At 50.9% G+C, this 18,555-nt stretch overlaps 1 protein-coding gene across 5 annotated transcripts in view; it reads right to left on the bottom strand.

Annotated features, from left to right (window-relative positions):
- Positions 1 to 18,555, bottom strand: part of MICALL1 (MICAL like 1) — a 29,755-nt gene that overhangs the window by 2,201 nt on the left and 8,999 nt on the right. For 3 of the 5 annotated variants that reach the window (XM_073325923.1, XM_073325900.2, XM_073325908.1), the window contains exons 3-15: positions 15,292 to 15,433; positions 13,989 to 14,092; positions 11,470 to 11,606; positions 9,660 to 10,252; positions 9,044 to 9,107; positions 6,708 to 7,069; positions 5,916 to 6,394; positions 4,588 to 4,722; positions 3,657 to 3,783; positions 3,115 to 3,205; positions 2,530 to 2,603; positions 2,014 to 2,128; positions 1,559 to 1,605 (exon numbers count right to left, since the gene is read on the bottom strand). In XM_073325923.1, coding sequence (XP_073182024.1) covers positions 1,559 to 1,605; positions 2,014 to 2,128; positions 2,530 to 2,603; positions 3,115 to 3,205; positions 3,657 to 3,783; positions 4,588 to 4,722; positions 5,916 to 6,394; positions 6,708 to 7,069; positions 9,044 to 9,107; positions 9,660 to 10,252; positions 11,470 to 11,606; positions 13,989 to 14,092; positions 15,292 to 15,376 — 2,413 coding nt within the window. In that variant the 5' untranslated portion in view covers positions 15,377 to 15,433. Of the gene's footprint in view, positions 1 to 1,558; positions 1,606 to 2,013; positions 2,129 to 2,529; positions 2,604 to 3,114; positions 3,206 to 3,656; positions 3,784 to 4,587; positions 4,723 to 5,915; positions 6,395 to 6,707; positions 7,070 to 9,043; positions 9,108 to 9,659; positions 10,253 to 11,469; positions 11,607 to 13,988; positions 14,093 to 15,291; positions 15,434 to 18,555 lie in introns of those variants that run through there. The other 2 variants (XM_073325915.2, XM_073325934.2) reach the window with 2 other exon arrangements.

Here is an 18,555-nt window from a genome sequence, read left to right as displayed (position 1 = left end):
TTCCTGAGATTAGACACAGGAGACAGAGCTTTCTCAGGAGCTGTTCTCAGACTGTGGAATGAACTCCCACAGGAATTGAGGACCATAGAATCATAGAATATCAGGATTGGAAGGGACCTCAGGAGGTCATCTAGTCCAACCCCCTGTTCAAAGCAGGCCCAATCCCCAACTAAATCATCCCAACCAGGGCTTTGTCAAGCCTGACCTTAAAAACTTCTAAGGAAGGAGATTCTACCACCTCCCTAGGTAACGCATTCCAGTGTTTCACTACCCTCCTAGTGAAAAAGTTTTTCCTAATATCCAACCTAAACCTCCCCCACTGCAACTTGAGACCATTACTCCTTGTCCTGTCCTCTTCTACCACTGAGAATAGTCTAGAACCATCCTCTCTGGAACCACCTCTCAGGTAGTTGAAAGCAGCTATCAAATCCCCCCCCTCATTCTTCTCTTCTGCAGACTAAACAATCCCAGTTCCCTCAGCCTCTCCTCATAAGTCATGTGTTCCAGACCCCTAATCATTTTTGTTGCCCTTCGCTGGACTCTCTCCAATTTATCCACATCCTTCTTGTAGTGTGGGGCCCAAAACTGGACACAGTACTCCAGATGAGACCTCACCAATGTCGAATAGAGGGGGACGATCACGTCCCTCAATCTGCTCGCTATGCCCCTACTTATACATCCCAAAATGCCATTGGCCTTCTTGGCAACAAGGGCACGCTGCTGAATCATACCCAGCTTCTCGTCCACTGTCACCCCTAGGTCCTTTTCCACAGAACTGCTGCCTAGCCATTCGGTCCCTAGTCTGTAGCTGTGCATTGGGTTCTTCCGTCCTAAGTGCAGGACCCTGCACTTATCCTTATTGAACCTCATCAGATTTCTTTTGGCCCAATCCTCCAATTTGTCTAGGTCCCTCTGTATCCTATCCCTGCCCTCCAGCGTATCTACCACTCCTCCCAGTTTAGTATCATCCGCAAATTTGCTGAGAGTGCAAACCACACCATCCTCCAGATCATTTATGAAGATATTGAACAAAACCGGCCCCAGGACCGACCCTGGGGCACTCCACTTGACACTGGCTGCCAACTAGACATGGAGCCATTGATCACTACCCGTTGAGCCCGACAATCTAGCCAACTTTCTACCCACCTTATAGTGCATTCATCCAACACAAACCTCACCACCTTCTGCTCCAAGTGCAAAGTATATTTCTTTGACTTTGCCTTCTCTAACATAAACACATACCAACGTGTGTGTATATTATCTATACATTCTAACACACTCCCCTGCACACACTTCTCCCTCTGGGAAGAGGAGGAGAGGAGAAAAGGTGACGGGGGCTACTCAGATTACATAATGCGTTTGTGGAAGATTCTCAGAAGTGGTGGGTGTGATATAAGAACCTATATAGAATAGAATAAATCTCTCGACACATACACATGTTCATGTGCATTTATACTAATGCCCTTTATTCTTCTGCCCTCTCCTTGGGAGCGAGAGAGAGCCACCAGGACTCTGAAGTCCTCCAGTATTGGAATGAGGCTCCCATTCACTTTCTTACCTTTCTTTTTAATCATGGCTTCCAACAATTTATCCTCCTCTTCCTCTCTGAAAGAAACAGTGGGAAACTGTTGAGATTCCACTCTGAGGACAACAGCCACAACATTGTTGGAAGAGAAGAGCTCCCCACTGCTCATGACCACTATGGTCATTGGTATCCCATAATCCCTTGCTACAGTTATGACATATTCCCCATATACACATACCAGGACAGACATCATCCAGAGATACACAGACACACACCATCCCCACAAATCAGTAGCATTGATTCACAGGAACAAGGAACGGGGGACCCTCCGGAAGTTCTGTCAGTAACAGTGGCATCATGGTGTTGCATTACACAGTACACGTTCACCCCATACAGGTGGGCTGCACCACCTTCTCCACTGTGTCACTCAGACAGGGCAGTAAAGGCAGCCGGGTTTTGGCCAGATCTCCCCCTTTCCACCATGTTACCTCTGCCGGTCCTCGTCCAGGCAGTTGACAATGGCATTACGTTGTTCAATAATGGTGACCAGCTCCTGCATTAGCACCGTCTCCCTCTCTCGGTCATCATCCGTCCAGTCCTTAGCTACCCACCCCAGAAAAGACAGGGAGTTAAATGACTAAGTTTCCCTTGGGCAAGGAGCTCAGGGGAATGGAGTGCCATACAAGAGACCTGGGTTTGATTCCTGTCCTGAGCCTAGCAGATGACTCTGTGGACCTCTATACGAGGTTAGAATGATGGCCTCTCAATGCAGGGACTGGGAATACAGCCTAGACAGCATGCTCAGGAATTGGTGCTGGGGAGGGACTGCCTCGTTACTCAACAGCCACCCTGCAGCCACTTAAGGAGGAGTATTAATATCCATCAAAGGCAAGTCTCATTTGGTCCCTTTTACCCAGGGACTAGCCATGACTGAAGGTATAATGGGCATTGGGGGGACAGAGAACCTGCTCAGGGTGGTGTTTCACCAGTACCAAGAGATTTACCCGGCTTATTGAGAAGGCACCGCAGTTCATACTCTACATCAGCCTGACGCTGCTCCAAGTTCTGCTGCTTATAACTGCAAAGAAAGAGAAACACCATCAAAAACCCATTGCAAGGCTCAGAGAGATCCCTCCGGAAAGCAGATGTCCTCTCTGGGAAGTGATCTCCATGGGGTCAGGTTTGAAAGTAACAACTGTGACCTTAGCCTTACCCATCAAGAGACTTGCAGTGAAAGGGCAGGAGCCTTGGCTGTACTCCCAGCAATGCTAGCCCCAGCCTCATCCAGTAAAGACTGATGTAGGCATGGTGGCTATAGGGAGCTCACAGGCTCTTACAGAAGGAGGTGCAGTGGGGAACACTGCAGGAGCACTGGCTATAGGGAAGCCCACAGCTCTTGCAGCTCCAGTCTCTGGGGAGTTCCAAGTACTCTTGGACAAAGAGTCAAATGTCTTCATAGATCTCTAGCCCCACCCCTTGACCAGGAAGCCTACCAGGGCCTTCTGGTAAAGCATCTCAGGTGGGAATAGGGAGCTCTTCCGTCCTCCCCAGCTTTGGAGGCAGCATGTCAGTGCATTCCCCCTACTCACATGTAGATGAGCTCAGACTCACGGCGCACCAGCATGTGCTTCTCGTGGATGAGCTTGAACCAGTCCACCAGCAGGCTGTCCTCGGGGCTGTCTGCCAGTCAAACCAGGCAGAGAAAGAATTCAGATACGCTCCTCAGGGCTTTCTGCCCACACAACGCAGCAGGCCAAGGCAGGCTCTGCCACGCTGGGGAGGGAGAGATTCACTTATAATCAACCTGACCTCATCCAGCGCCTGAACACATGAGAAGTGGAGTGAATTAAACAGTTCTCAGCCTCCCATGGGGAAGTGACGGTTCTGATCCATTTTCCTCATAGCCCAAGCCAGTTGGCATGGCCCCACCCTTCCCCCACTCAACTCCCTTGATCCTTCATCACCCTAGCCTTAAACAGAGAGCATATTACCACTACTTCTCCTTCCTCATTCCCCCCTATAATGGGTGGTACAGCCCTTACATCTTAAAATTCCCTATCCTCTATGACACATATTCTCTTCCCCTCCCCCATCCCCACCCAACCCCCACGGTTGGTACAATCCATGTTACCATTCTCGACACTACGGAGTTTCTCCTCCAGTTCCACCCCTCGGTGCTCCAGCTCGTCCAGCCGCTGCTCAATGGTGTCCATCTCTCCGTAAATATCCTCCACTGGGACATACTGATCCGCCTGGACCTACCAAACCACACAAACAGGAACACCCATTGCTATTTCCCTGGGCAGCCCTTGACCCATCTGCTCCAGCATCCTGCCTGGGGACCCCAACGCACTCCCTGACAGGCAGTGGAAAGAGCAGGGGAAACTAGCACTGTTCTGTGGAGGAGGGAGAGCAATGGGAGTGACCAACTCCCTCCCACAGGACTAACACAGCATCAGAAAAAATCAAACATCTCCTGGGGGAAACCACCCTGCTCCATCACACACAGACTAATGGCACTGCTGGAGGAAGATGCACTTGCAGCCCACGCATTAAAATCTCTCTCCATCGACAGCTCAAACTGGCCCCCAGTGATCTTGGGGGAGTGGTGTGGATACCCTTTACCCCCCTCGTTCAGCACACCCCTCTTGTTCAGACAACTCCCTCTTGAGGTCTGGCAATTGCTGTGCCATACGGTGAATCAGGACATGCCTGGGGCAGAGACTGAAGAGACCATTTCGTTCCCCAAGTGGAGGGGAGAAGAGAGTGGGAGTCAAAGTCAGGCCCTGGGTGGCTGGTTCTAGGCAGTCTGGCCAACCTGCAGCTCCCAAAGGGAGCCACTACTGATGCAAGTCAATGTACACCCCTCTGAAGAGCCTTCTAGGCAGTGTGTGCGCACAAGGGGGCTCTCCACCCATCCTGCAGATCCCTCAACAGCCAGCCACACATCCCTCCCGCTGCTGGAAGCTAGGAAAGGAAATGGGGGTTCAGCAAGCAGAGCTGCAGTCCCAGCAGACAGTGCGGAGGTGACATTTGCCCCTGTGCTTCTCTGTCCCCTTTACCTTGCGTTTGATCAGCGGGAAGCCATGTCCTGGTGCAGGAGGGCGCGCTGGCTTGGATCCCTTTGGGGGTTTCTGTGCCGAGGGGGAGGTGACAGGTGACGACTTCCGGTTGAAGGGATTCTCTTTGCATGAAGACTGGGGAAAAAAAACAAGAAGATGATTTGGTGCCCAGGAGAGAGCAAGAAAGCAGATCCCAGGCAGGTTATGAACACGGAGCAAACGCCCTCTCACAAGAACTACCATACTGGAGCAGAGCAATGGTCCAGCTAAGCCACTATCCCCACTTCTACCATGGTGGAGTAGACAGCTGGTCCACCAGCCCTTGTCTACAGGAGCAAACTCTGCAGGTGTAATTCCCCACCAGTGCAGCTCCAGAGCATGGTTTGATACCAGAGTGCTAAAAACACCCAAGTCCTGTCTACACCACAGTTTCTACTATTGCTTCCATGCCGGAGCTGCATTGGTGGGGAACTGTAGCTACAAAATTCAAGAGCGTAGGCAGCCCTTTGGATACTCTGGTATCCTGTCTATGACAGCAGATAGCCTTGGATGCTTCCAAGGGAGATATAAACCCCCAGAATGCATCTCACTGCATGATGGGAGGTTTGTCTTCCTAACTCCAACCAGTGATTAGCATGTCCCCTGAGGCATAAGAATTTATATCCCTGATCATTTTATCCTAGTCAGTGTCACTGCAGATACTATTCGTATCTGTATCAATATTTAGTCTTTTTTGATCACACTAAGTCATTTCCCTCAGTAATGTCATGTGGCAGTGAGTTCCACAGCTTAATCATAGCATGAAAAGCTATTTTGCTTTGAGCAGTGTTTTCATTTGTTTTGATTTGTACCATGAGGCAGGGTGAATAAGAGCATGATTACCATTTACCTAGCACTTACCCCACCAAACTGTGAGAATCTTAGCTCTAGCTCTGCCTGACCTGGCTCTTGGTGGTCATATTTTGTGCCAACAATGGTGCACAAATGGGTCGAGAGCAGCATGTTCCTGCTGAAAGCCAAAGTACAGAGTCTCACCACTTGGTGGTGCCAGAGCTGCTTTGGGGTGAAGACATCACCATATGATAGCAGAGAGTTGGTGACTGGTAGCCTGACCCTCAGCTCCAGCGTGGAGATGTCTCCAGGTGGAGAGGTGGAAAAACAGCAAGAAGCTCAAGACCAGAGGCCTATTGGCAAGGGTGGGTTTCCCCTCCCAAAGGGCACTGAAGGGCATCTCCAACGGGCCTCCTTGGAGGATAGGATGATTGTTGTGATGAGGGATGGTGAGGGGTGGGAGAAAAGGAGAAATTAGGAGAAATGCACCAACCTACCTTCAGCTGCGGCTTGGGCGATGGGGAATTCTTGGGGCCTCCTCCACCTGTGTCTGAGGCCAACGGGGTGGGTGTGGGACTAGCACCAGCAGGAGGCTTGGGGGGCAGTGGGCTGGGGCTGGTCTTTAAATTGCTGGCAGAAAAGCTCCTGCTGGTTTGCTGAGCTCCCCCCTGTGCCTCCCCACTGGAGCTGGCCAGCTCACTGGAGGAAGAGAAGGAGGAGTTGGCAGACAGGCTGGCTGGGGCTGCGGGGCTCTCACTGGAGGAGACAATGGTGAGTGGAGTGTCTGCACAGGAGATCTTGGAAGCAGCTGGCGCATGGACTGTGGGTTCGGAGGAGCTCTTGGGCACTGAAGCCTCATCCAGGTCACCAGCAGCCTTGGCTGAACACTCGGAGTTGATGCTCTCAAGGCTGAGGGCAGGTGATGGGGTGCAGGAGGATGGCTCTGAGTGAGAGAGCCTGGAGATGGGGTGGTGAACTACAAAGGAAAGAGAGAGGTCAGAGGGGAACGGGAAGTAACAAATACCCACACACACACACACCAGCTACAGATGGAGACTTCAAGAGGCACCTTCAGGAGCGAGACCCTTCAGACCCCCACCCTGTGAGGCTGGATGGGAAGCAGGATTTGGTAGCACAGAGCCCAGCCAGCTGGCATAGACATTAGGATTTGCCCTGCCTGCTGGAGAGGTGAAAGCGCCGGGGCTGCCTATCCCTGGTGTCCAAAGGGGACAGAGACAGGAGTTTTGTGTAGGATGTTCTGGGCATGGAACTGTGTGGGAGGGACTCACCTAGGGGGGAGGCGCTGGGTGCTTGTGGAGCCGGACGTTTCTTTGTCTTGGGGCTGCTGGTGGGGGTGATGCGGTACCAGGGATGAGTGGGTTTTGTCGTGCTCTCACTCTGATCCTGCTTTGGCGTGCTCTTTGGTGTTGCACCTTCCTCCTCCTCCTCAAAGGGGTTGTAGGCTTTGGGCTCCCTGCTGGCGGATCTGCTCTCCCTTTCCCTCCCTTTCCCCTGCTCCTCCTCTTCCTCTAAAGCCCTCATGGGGGTCTCCTGGCTGCTGCCTGGTGGGGGAGGAGCCGGCTTCCTCTTGGGCTCTGGCTGGACCAACGCAATCCATGGAGGGTCCTTTGGTCTCACAGCAGCTCCCGCTCTAGATGAAGAGAAGAGTGGGGCCAGGGAGGGAGAGGGGATGAGGACGACACATGGAAGAGAGAATTCAAGACAAACCAGGTAGGACATTGCTCATAAGGGGGAAAACATCAGGTTAAGGCTCCCCCTGCCTTCTCTCTGCAGAGCACTCACCCCCAGAGACAGGCTGAGGGTATGACTCGGCGCGTGGGTTCACAGGCTGGGGAAGCACAAACCTTCCAGCCTCACTAACGAGGCTGGGAACCAGAGATCTGTGCCCTGATTTCACTGTCTGGCAAACGATATTAATTGGCCAGTCCCAGGAAATGAGGACGGTCTCCCATCCCCCATTCACACCACAGCAAGAAAGATTAAACCATCTCCCACCCCTAGTGGACATGCTGCTAATGGCTGGGGGCCGTGGGGTTCATAAGCAAATAGCTCCAGCCAGCTGGGCTGTTTATTGGGATCTTTGGGCATGCTGGCTGAGCTGGAGAATTGCCCCTCCCCCAGCATGAGTCACTTCTCTTTACACAATGAGTTGGGGAGGGGGATGCAGTGGGGGCAGTTCACTGAATCAGTTTTCAGCCAATAATCAATACAAGAAAATGTCACAGGTGCCCAACTGCCCCACTGCTCATTGAAGCAGGTGAGGTGCTTTTACTCGTTATGTGCCTCAAAGTTTCTCTCTCTTTGAAATGGGGACAATGATACAGACCAGTGTTTGCAAATCACTTGGAGATCTTTAGACCAAAAGCATTGTATAGGTGCAAAGTGTCACCATTACAGCCATACGCACAAAACAGAAACCCCTGCCCAGGAATGTTCCCCAGTGGAACATTCCCCCAGGCAGCCAAGCATTTCCGCCTCCCCAGCTGTTCAGTGTTGCCAATTCAGGGTGGCTTGGAACCCTGAATACATCAATCAAATTTAAAAAATGTTATTAAGATGATGTTTAAAAAAGCGAACAGTACAGAGTTTAAGCGCAGAAGTTTCTGGTTATCAGGGAATAACATACAGATTATCAAGGGGTGCAAGTTCAGTTTAAGATCGGATGGCGTAAGGAATACATAATCTGCAATATCCCCGATTGGGGGTAAAAGGTTAACAGGCCAAAGTACAGACATTGAGATACGAGTACTAAATGTGTTCTTTGCCTTTCCACAGCCCCTTTCACATGAAGATCTCCAAGCGCTTTAGAAGTCTTCCTGAATGGCAGACACTGCACTATCCCCCCCAGGTACAGATGGGGAAAGGCTGGCACAAGGAGAGAAGGGACTTGCTCTAGGCCAGTGGTTTCCAAACAGTGGATTGCAGGAAGGTTCAACACGGGTTGTGGGCCCAGTGCAGAGGGGAGGCCCCAAGAGGGCGGCTGGAGGGCAAAGCCGCCCTGCATTCATCCCACAGCAGCAGCTCCTGTCCTACAGGGCTGGGGCCAGCTTCCCACTTAGGTTTAGCCCAGCTGCCCCTCTGTCATGACAGGGTGGACTGCAACCCCGAGCCACAAATTGCAACATCTGGGGTGGGGAGTTGGGTCCAGCCCCACGGGACAGGAGCCACCACTGGAGGGTGTGTGAGGGATGGGATGTTCTCCAGCCAAGGCCTCCCCTCCACACTGGGCTGGGGGATTAGGGTCATGGTGCAAGGGCAGATGGAGCTGCTGAGGGTAGCTGGTGCTCCCTCGGTGGGGCGAGGAGGAGGCAAAGGACACTGGTCTATGATTCTCCCCCACTCCCAATGGGTGAGTTGCAAAAGAGACCAAACGGAATTGGTGAGCGGGCTCAGTAAAATGTCTGGGAAGCACTGCCCTAGCCCTGCACTGAGTCCCAGCCTGGAACAGAACGGGGGTCTCCCCAGGCCTTAGCCACAAGGCCCGCCCTCCCCAATGCCAGCTGATCAGCCAGGGCAGGGTGGGGCTGGAAGGAGAGGTTATGAGTTAACCACATGCACAATCCCTTCTGTTCTATATGGTTTCAGGGCAAGCCAAAGGACCTACCGATCTGAGGAGGTGGGTCTCCCTCTTGGTTTGGGGACTGGGGGGCCGGGTTCAGGTACCCTACCTAGACAGGCAACGGGAAAGATACAGGACACATGGTAAGAAAACCAAAAGGCCATTAGGAAGCAGATGAAAAGCTCAATGGATTTCCTGTTGTCTTCTGGCTGCTCCTGCTCTCTGCAGATCCCACAGCATTTTCCCCCTTGGCACAGGGGTGTCAGCCGCAGCACGCAGGCCAGATTCCAGCCTGGGTGATCTTGTTAACCCAAACACACCTCCTGCAGCTGCCCTCACTCACGCCTCCTGCAAGCTGTGGAGCAGCGCTGGGGAGAGTGGCTGTTAACGCGCCATTGAGATACTCTGTCAGGCCCAAATACTGCGTACCACTAGGGCACCAGACCCCTCTGCACTACTCTGCCCCTTCTGGGGACAGCTGGCAGATAGAGGCTCAGCGATCAAGACCAAGGTTCGATCAGAGATCTGGGGGTGTCACTTTGAGAGGGGCTGGGGAACGGCATCTCTGAGCCTCATCGGGGACAGAGGCTTTGCTGAGCGTAAGCTGCACTGCAATGGGGAAATGGGGACCACCGCACACGACATCCTTGCACCTTCTTACCATTCACCAGGCCAGGTCCTGGCTCAGAGGCCTCACTCTGCAGGTTGGATCTAGGCCGAGGGACGGGGTGAGAGCTTGGTGGTGACGGGGCTGCTGCGTCTGCGCCCCTCCTTGGGGCGGGGGTGGGACGAGTGTCCTTGAGCCGTCCATCCAGTGGGCTGGCTTTGTCCTGGCTGGGCATTGGTGGTTTGCTGGGGAGAGGAGGCCTGGGTGGAGTTTGGGAGCAGGGCTCAGAGCGGAGCGTTTCGTTCTCTGCACGGACAGGGGACGCTGCTGTCTCTGCTCCATTGGGTGCGTGGCCCTTCTCCGCTGCACCCGCCTCCTTCTCTCCTGGTGGGTGGCTCTTTGATGCAATTGCCAGGGATACTTGGACACCGTCCTCTTTCCCCTCCTCCTCGGGGGGGACATCCTCACCCACAGTGGCTGCCCCAGCCTCAGTCCTCTTGCCCAGGTGCTGAAAGTCAGGACTGGGCCTGCACTCCGTCCTCCCACTCAGGCCCAGTTTGCCCCGGTGCTGGGTGCACACAAAAGTGCCCAACTCTGGCCCAGGCTTATAGGATCCAGGGAGTAGTGTGCTGGAACATTCCTTACACCTGCCAGAGAGAGACACAAACTGTCCTGAGAGGGTGGGAAAAGGGCCTTCTACAAGAGGGAAGATTTAAAACGCTGAGGGAGGGAGGAAGGATGGCCATATGGTTAGTGCACTAGACTGGGACTCGGGAGTCCGGGGTTCAGTTCCCAACTCTGCCACAGACTCCCTGGGCAAGTCACTCAATCTCTCTTTGCCTCTGTCCATTGTCTATAAAATGGAAATAATAATCTTTCTTTCACCTTTTGCCATATTTAGTTAGACTATAAGCTCTTCAGGGCAGGGCCTGTCTCACTACTTGTTTGAACAGGGCTCTCTTGGCACTACCGTAATTCAAATCAGGAATAAGGAAGTTAGCCCTGCTCCTTACTATGTACAATGAGAGCCAAAAAGAAAAGCCCACTCAAGCACTCACTACCACAAGAGCTGAGCTGGTTGATTCCAGTTGGTTTCAGTGCAGCTGGTGGCTGTAAGATCAATTAGGTGCCAGGGCACTCAGGGCTCTTGTAGTGACATCTGGTTTACCATTGTTTACGCTGAAATCTAGAGAAATAAGCTCAAGACTGAGGGAGGATGCAATGAAATTAAAAGGCAGAAAGTTTGAACATGGAGAAAAGAGGCTATTTTTACCTCAATTAACCCATGGAACTCACGGCTGCAGGATATTACTGAGGTGAATCACTCAAAACAGTCAATAAAGAATGAGAAGTTGCTAAAGAGAACATTTGGAGATACAACATGTAGGGTAAAGTTACCAAGGTCTCAATCCTCAGTCTTCAGGGTATGAGACAGCAACAGGTAGAAATCCTCTTCCTGCCATCAGACAGTACTGCACAGGGATATGTATTAGAGTTTGTTTTGCCTTCCTCTAAAAGCTCCTGTCATTAGTCACGGCTGCAGACAGGCTCCTGGACTGGCCTACTGGTCTGTTCCAACACCTCAGTGTCAGTGTTCTGACACACACAAACACACAGACAACATTAATCTGGTGGTAACACCTGGCTGTGGCTACAGGTCAACTCAGGCAGGGAGGGGTTAATTTGGGGCTCGGGGTGGTTTACCTGACGCACTGGCGGCGGTACAGTTTGCCTGTGCTGAGGGGCAGCGATGGAGGGTTGCTCTGGGCCTGGGGGCGGCTTACCTGACGCACTGGCGGCGGTACAGTTTGCCTGTGCTGAGGAGCAGCGATGGAGGGTTGCTCTGGGCCTGCAGGCGGCTTACCTGAAGCACTGGCGGTGGTACAGTTTGCCGTCGGCCAGGTAGCGCTGAACCAGGTGGACGTGCTGGTGGCAGGCCGCACAGGTGCTGCTGAGCGTGTTGCGCTGGGATCGCTCCGCCAAGCCTTCGGCAACATCATCCTGAGGCAGAACACAAGGAGAGTGCAGACTGGAGGGGCAGCAATCGAGACAGAGTGTATTTCAAATGGAAGCTCTTTGGGGCAGGGACTGTCTTTTACGAAGCGTCTGTACCACACTCAGCACAATGGGGTCCTAATCCTGACTGGGGCCACAGGCACTACTGCAGTAAAAGAAGAGAGATCTGCTCAGCAGCTGAACTTCGGGTGTAACCCCACCCAGAAGAACAGGACAATATAAAGAAATAGCAATTATCTCACCCCCCACATTTAGGTTTCAGCCCACCCCCTGCCAGTCCCGGAGAAAGGGCTGTCCCAATCCCCCAGCCCAATCCCCAGGAAGGCTCCCTGAGTCCTGTCCCAGCACAGAACGGACATCCTCATCCTCCTTCCTAACCATTGCCCGATCCAGGAAGGGAAGAGGTGAAAGGGACATTTCTAACCCCTACCCAATTCAGGGGCTTCAGTCACAGCCCTAGTCCATCCCAGGGAAGAGGCATCCCTGCCTGCTGTTGAATCCTGAGGCAGAGTTTTGGGAAGGGAAGGGCAATCCCCTGCCCACACCCATCCCAGTGACTGTGTCCTTACTCCATCATCCCCAAAGGGAAGGGTCTTGGGGTTACACAGGAACCTTTGGCTTCTCAGAGAACAATCTTGCATTGCACACTGCACTTTCTTCCCCCTCTTCACTGAATGAAGCAGGTGGTGAGCAGCATTTAATTCCCAAGACCTCCAGAGAAAGAGAATTCCTCAAGCTGAACCCTTCTCCCAATGTAACCCACCACAAAGCAAAACACACACCAAAACACACACACTCACTCACTCACTCTCATGTCCCAGAGAATCACAGAATATCAGGGTTGGAAGGGATCTCAGGAGGTCATCTAGTCCAACCCCCTGCTCAGAGCAGGCCCAATCCCCAACTAAATCATCCCAGCCAGAGCTTTGTCAAACCTGACCTTGAAAACCTCCAAGGAAGGAGATTCCACCACCTCCCTAGGTAACCCATTCCAGTGCTTCACCACCCTTCTAGTGAAAATGTTTTTCCTAACATCCAACCTAAACCTCCCTCACTGCAACTTGAGAGCATTACTCCTCGTTCTGTCATCTGCTACCACTGAGAACAGTTTAGATCCTTCCTCTTTGGAACCCCCTTTCAGGTAGCTAAAAGCAGCTATCAAATCCCTCTTCACTCTTCTCTTCTGCAGACTAAACAATCCCAGTTCCCTCAGCCTCTCCTCATAAATCATGTGCTCCAGCCCCCTAATCATTTTTGTTGCCCTCCACTGGACTCTCTCCAATTTTTCCACATCCTTCTTGTAGTGTGGGGCGCAAAACTGGACACAGTACTCCAGATGAGGCCTCACCAATGTTGAATAGAGGGCAATGCCCCTACTTATACATCCCAAAATGCCACTGGCCTTCTTGGCAACAAGGGCACACTGTTGACTCATATCCAGCTTCTCGTCCACTGTAACCCCTAGGTCCTTTTCTGCAGAACTGGTGCCTAAACATTCGGTCCCAAGTCTGTAGCATTGCATGGGATTCTTCTGTCCTAAGTGCAGGCTCTGCACTTGTCCTTGTTGAAACTCATCAGATTTCTTTTGGCCAATCCTCCAATTTGTCTAGGTCCCTCTGTATCCTATCCCTACCCTCCAGCATATCTACCTCTCCTCCCAGTGTAGTGTCATCTGCAAACTTGCTGAGGGTGCAATCCACGCCATCCTCCAGATCATTAATGAAGATATTGAACAAAACCGGCCCCAGGACTGACCCTTGGGGCACTTCGCTTGATACCAGCTGCCAACTAGACATGAAGCCATTGATTACTACCCGTTGAACCCGATGATCTAGCCAGCTTTCTATCCACCTTACTGTCCATTCATCCAGCCCATACTTCTTTAACTTGCTGGCAAGAATACTGTGGGAGACCGTATCAAAAGCTTTGCTAAAGTCAAGGAATAACACATCCACTGCTTTCCCCTCATCCACAGAGCCAGTTATCTCGTCATAGAAGGCAATTAGGTTAGTCAGGCATGACTTGCCCTTGGTGAATCCATGCTGACTGTTCCTGATCACTTTCCTCTCCTCTAAGTGCTTCAGAATCGATTCCTTGAGGACCTGCTCCATGATTTTTCCGGGGACTGAGGTGAGGCTGACTGGCCTGTGGTTCCCCAGATCCTCCTTCTTCCTTTTTTTAAAGATGGGCACTACATTAGCCTTTTTCCAGTCATCCGGGACCTCCCCCGATCGCCATGAGAATGCAACAGACCGTCTGTTTGGATTCCTCTCATTGTGCCAGATGCTCACTCAGATGCTCCATTGATGAGTACAGTGCACAGAAAGTTGAAAGATGGGGTTAACCTTGCTACAATAGATGAGGTACCTGTGGTGCTGGGGTGCTCTCCGCTGCAGGCACAGGCTTCTTGGGAGCTGGCAGAGGGGGTGATGAGGCAGCAGCCGGGTGCCTCATGGGCGGAGGGACTCTGGCTGGAGGGAGAGAGAGAGAGAATAAGAGAAAAAGGGGAATCAGCCACTGACAGAAGTGGATGATTCATCCAAAGCACATGGTGTAGGAAAATCATCTGGCCTTGTGACCCATGATGGGACCTCACCACTTTTTACACCTCAGTACCTGTTCCAGGAAGGAGGGAGAGGCATGGGCTAATGGATTAGCCATAAGACTGACAATCAAGAAGCCCTGCATTCTAATCCCAGCTCTGATGACTCCCTTCTGTGGCCCTGGGCAAATCACTCACCTCCTCTATGCCTCAGTTTCCCCATCTGTAAAATGGAGATAACACCACTTAACTATCTCACAGGGTGTTGTGATGATCAGCTAGATAATGCTTAAAGAATACAAAGCACTGGGTAAGTGCTAAGTATTATTACAGCCCCCTGGGGCTCACGCTCCTGAGTGCAGACCTCAGGATATGACAAAACCCCTACTACTACCAGGGCTGACACTCACTAACACCTGGAGGGAGGGGAGCACCTGTAGTCTGTTAACACCTGGACGGAGTCCTCAGATCGGACACAGGGTCTCTCTTGAGAAGGGCTGGTGTGCATATTAGACAGGAGGAGGTTTACTATAAGCTGTTATGGGCTGGGGGGTTAGATCAGGGGAGTAGAGCTAGGAAGGATGAGTGGGAAGCCCAGCTCCCTACAGGAAAGATGCTCTGTTGGGCAGCTGGCACTAAGCTTCTTATCACTCCAGTTCCCCCCGCCCTTTGTTCACTGTTCAAGTGGGACCAGTGAGAGCCAGGTACCATCCAGGGCACCCTGAAGTACAACAGCACCTGCGGCTGCGATGCCTATCCCCAAAGGAAGATGGAAACAAGGGAAGATCTGGGTACTCTCTCCTCACCAACTTCCTGGCCATGAGACCTACTTGCCCTCCCAGCTGTTGCTGGGCTATGAGAATGGTGATTAACTCAAGCATACTTTCTGCTAACTTAAGGAGGCCAAATCACCCCCGCTCCTCCCCAGTCACTTCCTGAAGTGGCACATTCCACAGGAATGCGCTGGGCTGGAAAAGGAAGCACTGGGTTGGAAACAGGAAGCTGTGATGAGTTCACTACCCGAGTGGAGAGGGACACAGTGAGAGATTGCAAAAGCATGGTTGAGTTCCCTTAAATAACACAGAGGGGGTCAGGGCGGAAGCTGGAAGGATAGGCCGTAGCTCTCACCTTGGTTGGGGCTGGTGAAATGGTTGTAATACTGAGACACGTAGGTCATGATGCTGAGGCAATCGGGGACCCCCATGGAGACCATGTCGTTGGGATCCAGCAGGGCGGGGATCCCCAGCTCCCGCTCTGCCAACTCAAAGGCCTGTGAGAGTTCCAGAGAGGGAGGACAGGAGTTAAAACTGAAGCCCACTGGAAAACCAGGATGGATAAAAATCAATGATTTTTTAAAAAGTTTTTTAAAAAAATCGGATTTTTTGGATAAAATGCTTTTTGAGGAAAAAAACCTATCTAAAGATAGTTAATTAAGGTATGTTATAGCTCAAAGATATCTCAGCATGAAATAGGGATTATAAATTCTAATTCTATAGTATGAGACAATATATTCATGTAATGTTTAAGAAAAGTTTTGTAAATGAGTTCAAATATTTCATGGATTAGGGACCCAGTTGGATGGGGTTCCAGTGGCTTCTGTACAGATTATTTAGGTTGATCTTTCTATCTACCCAATGGGACTCAGTGCTCAGTCTAGAAGATACCATCAGAGATGCTTAGTTTTGCAGTTCTCAAACTGTGGATTTGTGTCTCCAGAGATAACATGCTTGTTAACAGCAAAAATGTTTTAAAATATATAGAGGTGAGAAATAACAGACCTGAACCCTACTGTCCCTCTGCAAATTTGTGTACACAGAGACAATCCCTTACCTCTCTCTAAAAGTGAAAAGTTTCAAAAAGTTCAATGAATAGAAGATTGTTGCGGGTGGAATAGATCTGGACAAGGAGAAGAAGTCTGGAGATAAATGTGAGAAGCAAGGGACATATGCTTGTTTTGTTAAAATATTATGTTTGCTGTTGAAGAAAAAAATCCACAATACTTAACATTGTTGTTTTAGTTAAATAAAACAATTTAAATGTCTGTCTGGTGATGTTCTTCTCCTAGTACAGCATAGCAAGAAAATTCTCCAAATATTAATAATTAACCTGTTGAATTGGAGATAGTTCACCTCCCAAAATGACGTCATAAATATCTGCTTCAATTACTTCTGATAAATGAAATAACCAAACAATCATTCATTTTCTGATACAGCTGTAAAACTAATCTGAAAAGTTTTCAAAATAAATCACTGTTTAAAAATGTATAATGTGTACCTTCTAAAAATGAAACCTACATCTATCTCTGAGTTGTGAAGAACATGTATTAAGGTTATAATAACCAACAAGAATGCACTTTTATGTAGAAATCCATGATTAGATCGAGTCTTCCTGACTAGTGATTTAAATCATGATTTAAATCAATTTGATTTAAATCAAATCCACCCTGTGGAAAACAGAGGCTCATGGACATACTTGCATATCAGAGGAAATAAAAAGGAGGGATGGTTAGTGATGGAGGTGCCCTTGTTCTCAGTGACCCTCCAGCCATCACCCCTCCCCTCTCCTCTCACCCCTGCTATAGCACCCAGTGTGCTTGTTCTACCATGTTCCCAACTCTTTCCAGGAAGTCTCCTCAGAGTTATGACCTGAGGGGGGAGAAAGCAAGAAGTTCAGTCTCCAGTCTCCCACCAATAACATGGCCCAGTAGTACTACGTGGGACAGTGGTTTCAGCCAGGTGGGCACTTGCCACACTAGGAACCGTGCCAAGATTCCAGTCTCATCTTCAGAGATGAAGAATGATCTTGTGGTTAAGGCACTGGATGGGGGCTGAGGGTTCAATTGCTAGCCCCATCTGAGACTGCCTGTATGACCTGTGGCAAGCCCTGGAATCTGTGTGTGCCTGGGTTCCGTTCCCTCTCTGCGAAATGGGGACAACAATACTGCCCTGCCTCACAGCAGTGTTATGGGGAATATACCCATTACTATGTGTAGGGTGCGCAGATACTACTGGGATGGGGGGCAGATAAAGTACCTTCATGGACAGATAAATTCGTGGTCAAACAGGACATCTGCCAGCCAGGAATAATGAGGCCCAGCACACAGGACATGGTTGGACTCTGTGGTGCCATCAAAGCTTGCCCAACAGAGGGAGCTGTTGCCCTCACTGCAGCGAAATATCTGTGCTTGCTGTTGCTTCTCTGGCAGCAGCCCAGATGTCTGTAGCTGACCTACTGCATCTTTGCCCTGAGATAGGATTGCTGAGGCCTGCTACTTTGCCATTCAAGTGCCTCAACCAGGGTTGGCAAAACAAACCCTGAGATAACATAAAGGGGCTCACAAATACTCTACAGGCAGAGCCAGACAGCAGAAGGGCTAAGGGTCTAAGCAGACTGACTGTGGAAGACAGCAGGGCTAGAATCCCATTGTGGGAGTATAGTGTATGGGAAGCTCCGAGATTGAATGAACCCCAAATGTTGTAGCTCAGTTCATGGGAGTGTGTGATTATTTCGGGCGAACTCCTGGGATCCCCAGCTGCTCCTCTGACTTGTTTTCGTTTGAACCCAAGCCTTCCATGAGCCCTGGTGATGCCTATGTTCCATGGCTCCTTGACTTTCCAGCTCTCTCCCATGTCATATATTGTCAGACAACCTCACCATTCCATTCTCACTGGATTCCTGTTTACACTCACTTGGTAGCCACAAGGGGATCCAAGCACATTCCACCACTAACCTCTCAGGCCAAAGGGGAACAAATAAGTATATTTCTCCAACCCCAGTGAGCACCAAACAGTGGGGCTTGCTGGAGGAGATGGGGCGGTGAGGGAACACTGCTTCACTGAAGCACTATCATCCCCAGGACACCATATTCAGTCCTGTTCCACGGAGGGCACTCCTGGGATCATGTCTTCTCCTAGAGCAGTGGCTCTACCTGGCACCACACCACTTCTGGGTCCATCACTTCACCAGAAACTGTGCTGGCCTCAGGAATATCCCTCCCCTAGGATCATACTGCCCTTTGGGCCACCAAAGCCCAGGAACCGCTCCTTCCTCAAGCGTGATACTTCACTAGGAGCTGCTCCGGTTGTGGTTTGTGTGTATCTAGCACCTTTGCTGTGCATCCCATCAAACAAAACTTGAAAACATCTACCAATCGTTTACTTGTCAAGACATGAAAGTCCATCCTGGTGAGAAACCCAGCTCTCCTGCCACCAGCTGCTGGGAAGTATGAGGATGCTGTCCCTAGACCATGCTCAAGGGCTCCATCTTTTATGTCAGCTTCTGGCTAGTGTCTGATAGATGTGAAGCTCCCGCTCTGCCATACCTTTAGCTGCTGAGAGACAGGAGCTTTCTCTCTCTCCTTTCTCCTCCAGAGCCTCCTGGCTGCTGTGAAGG

The sequence above is a fragment of the Lepidochelys kempii genome, chromosome 1, assembly GCF_965140285.1.
Source record: "Lepidochelys kempii isolate rLepKem1 chromosome 1, rLepKem1.hap1, whole genome shotgun sequence".
Taxonomy (NCBI): Eukaryota; Metazoa; Chordata; order Testudines; family Cheloniidae; genus Lepidochelys; species Lepidochelys kempii.
This window is presented reverse-complemented; position numbering and strand designations above follow the sequence as displayed.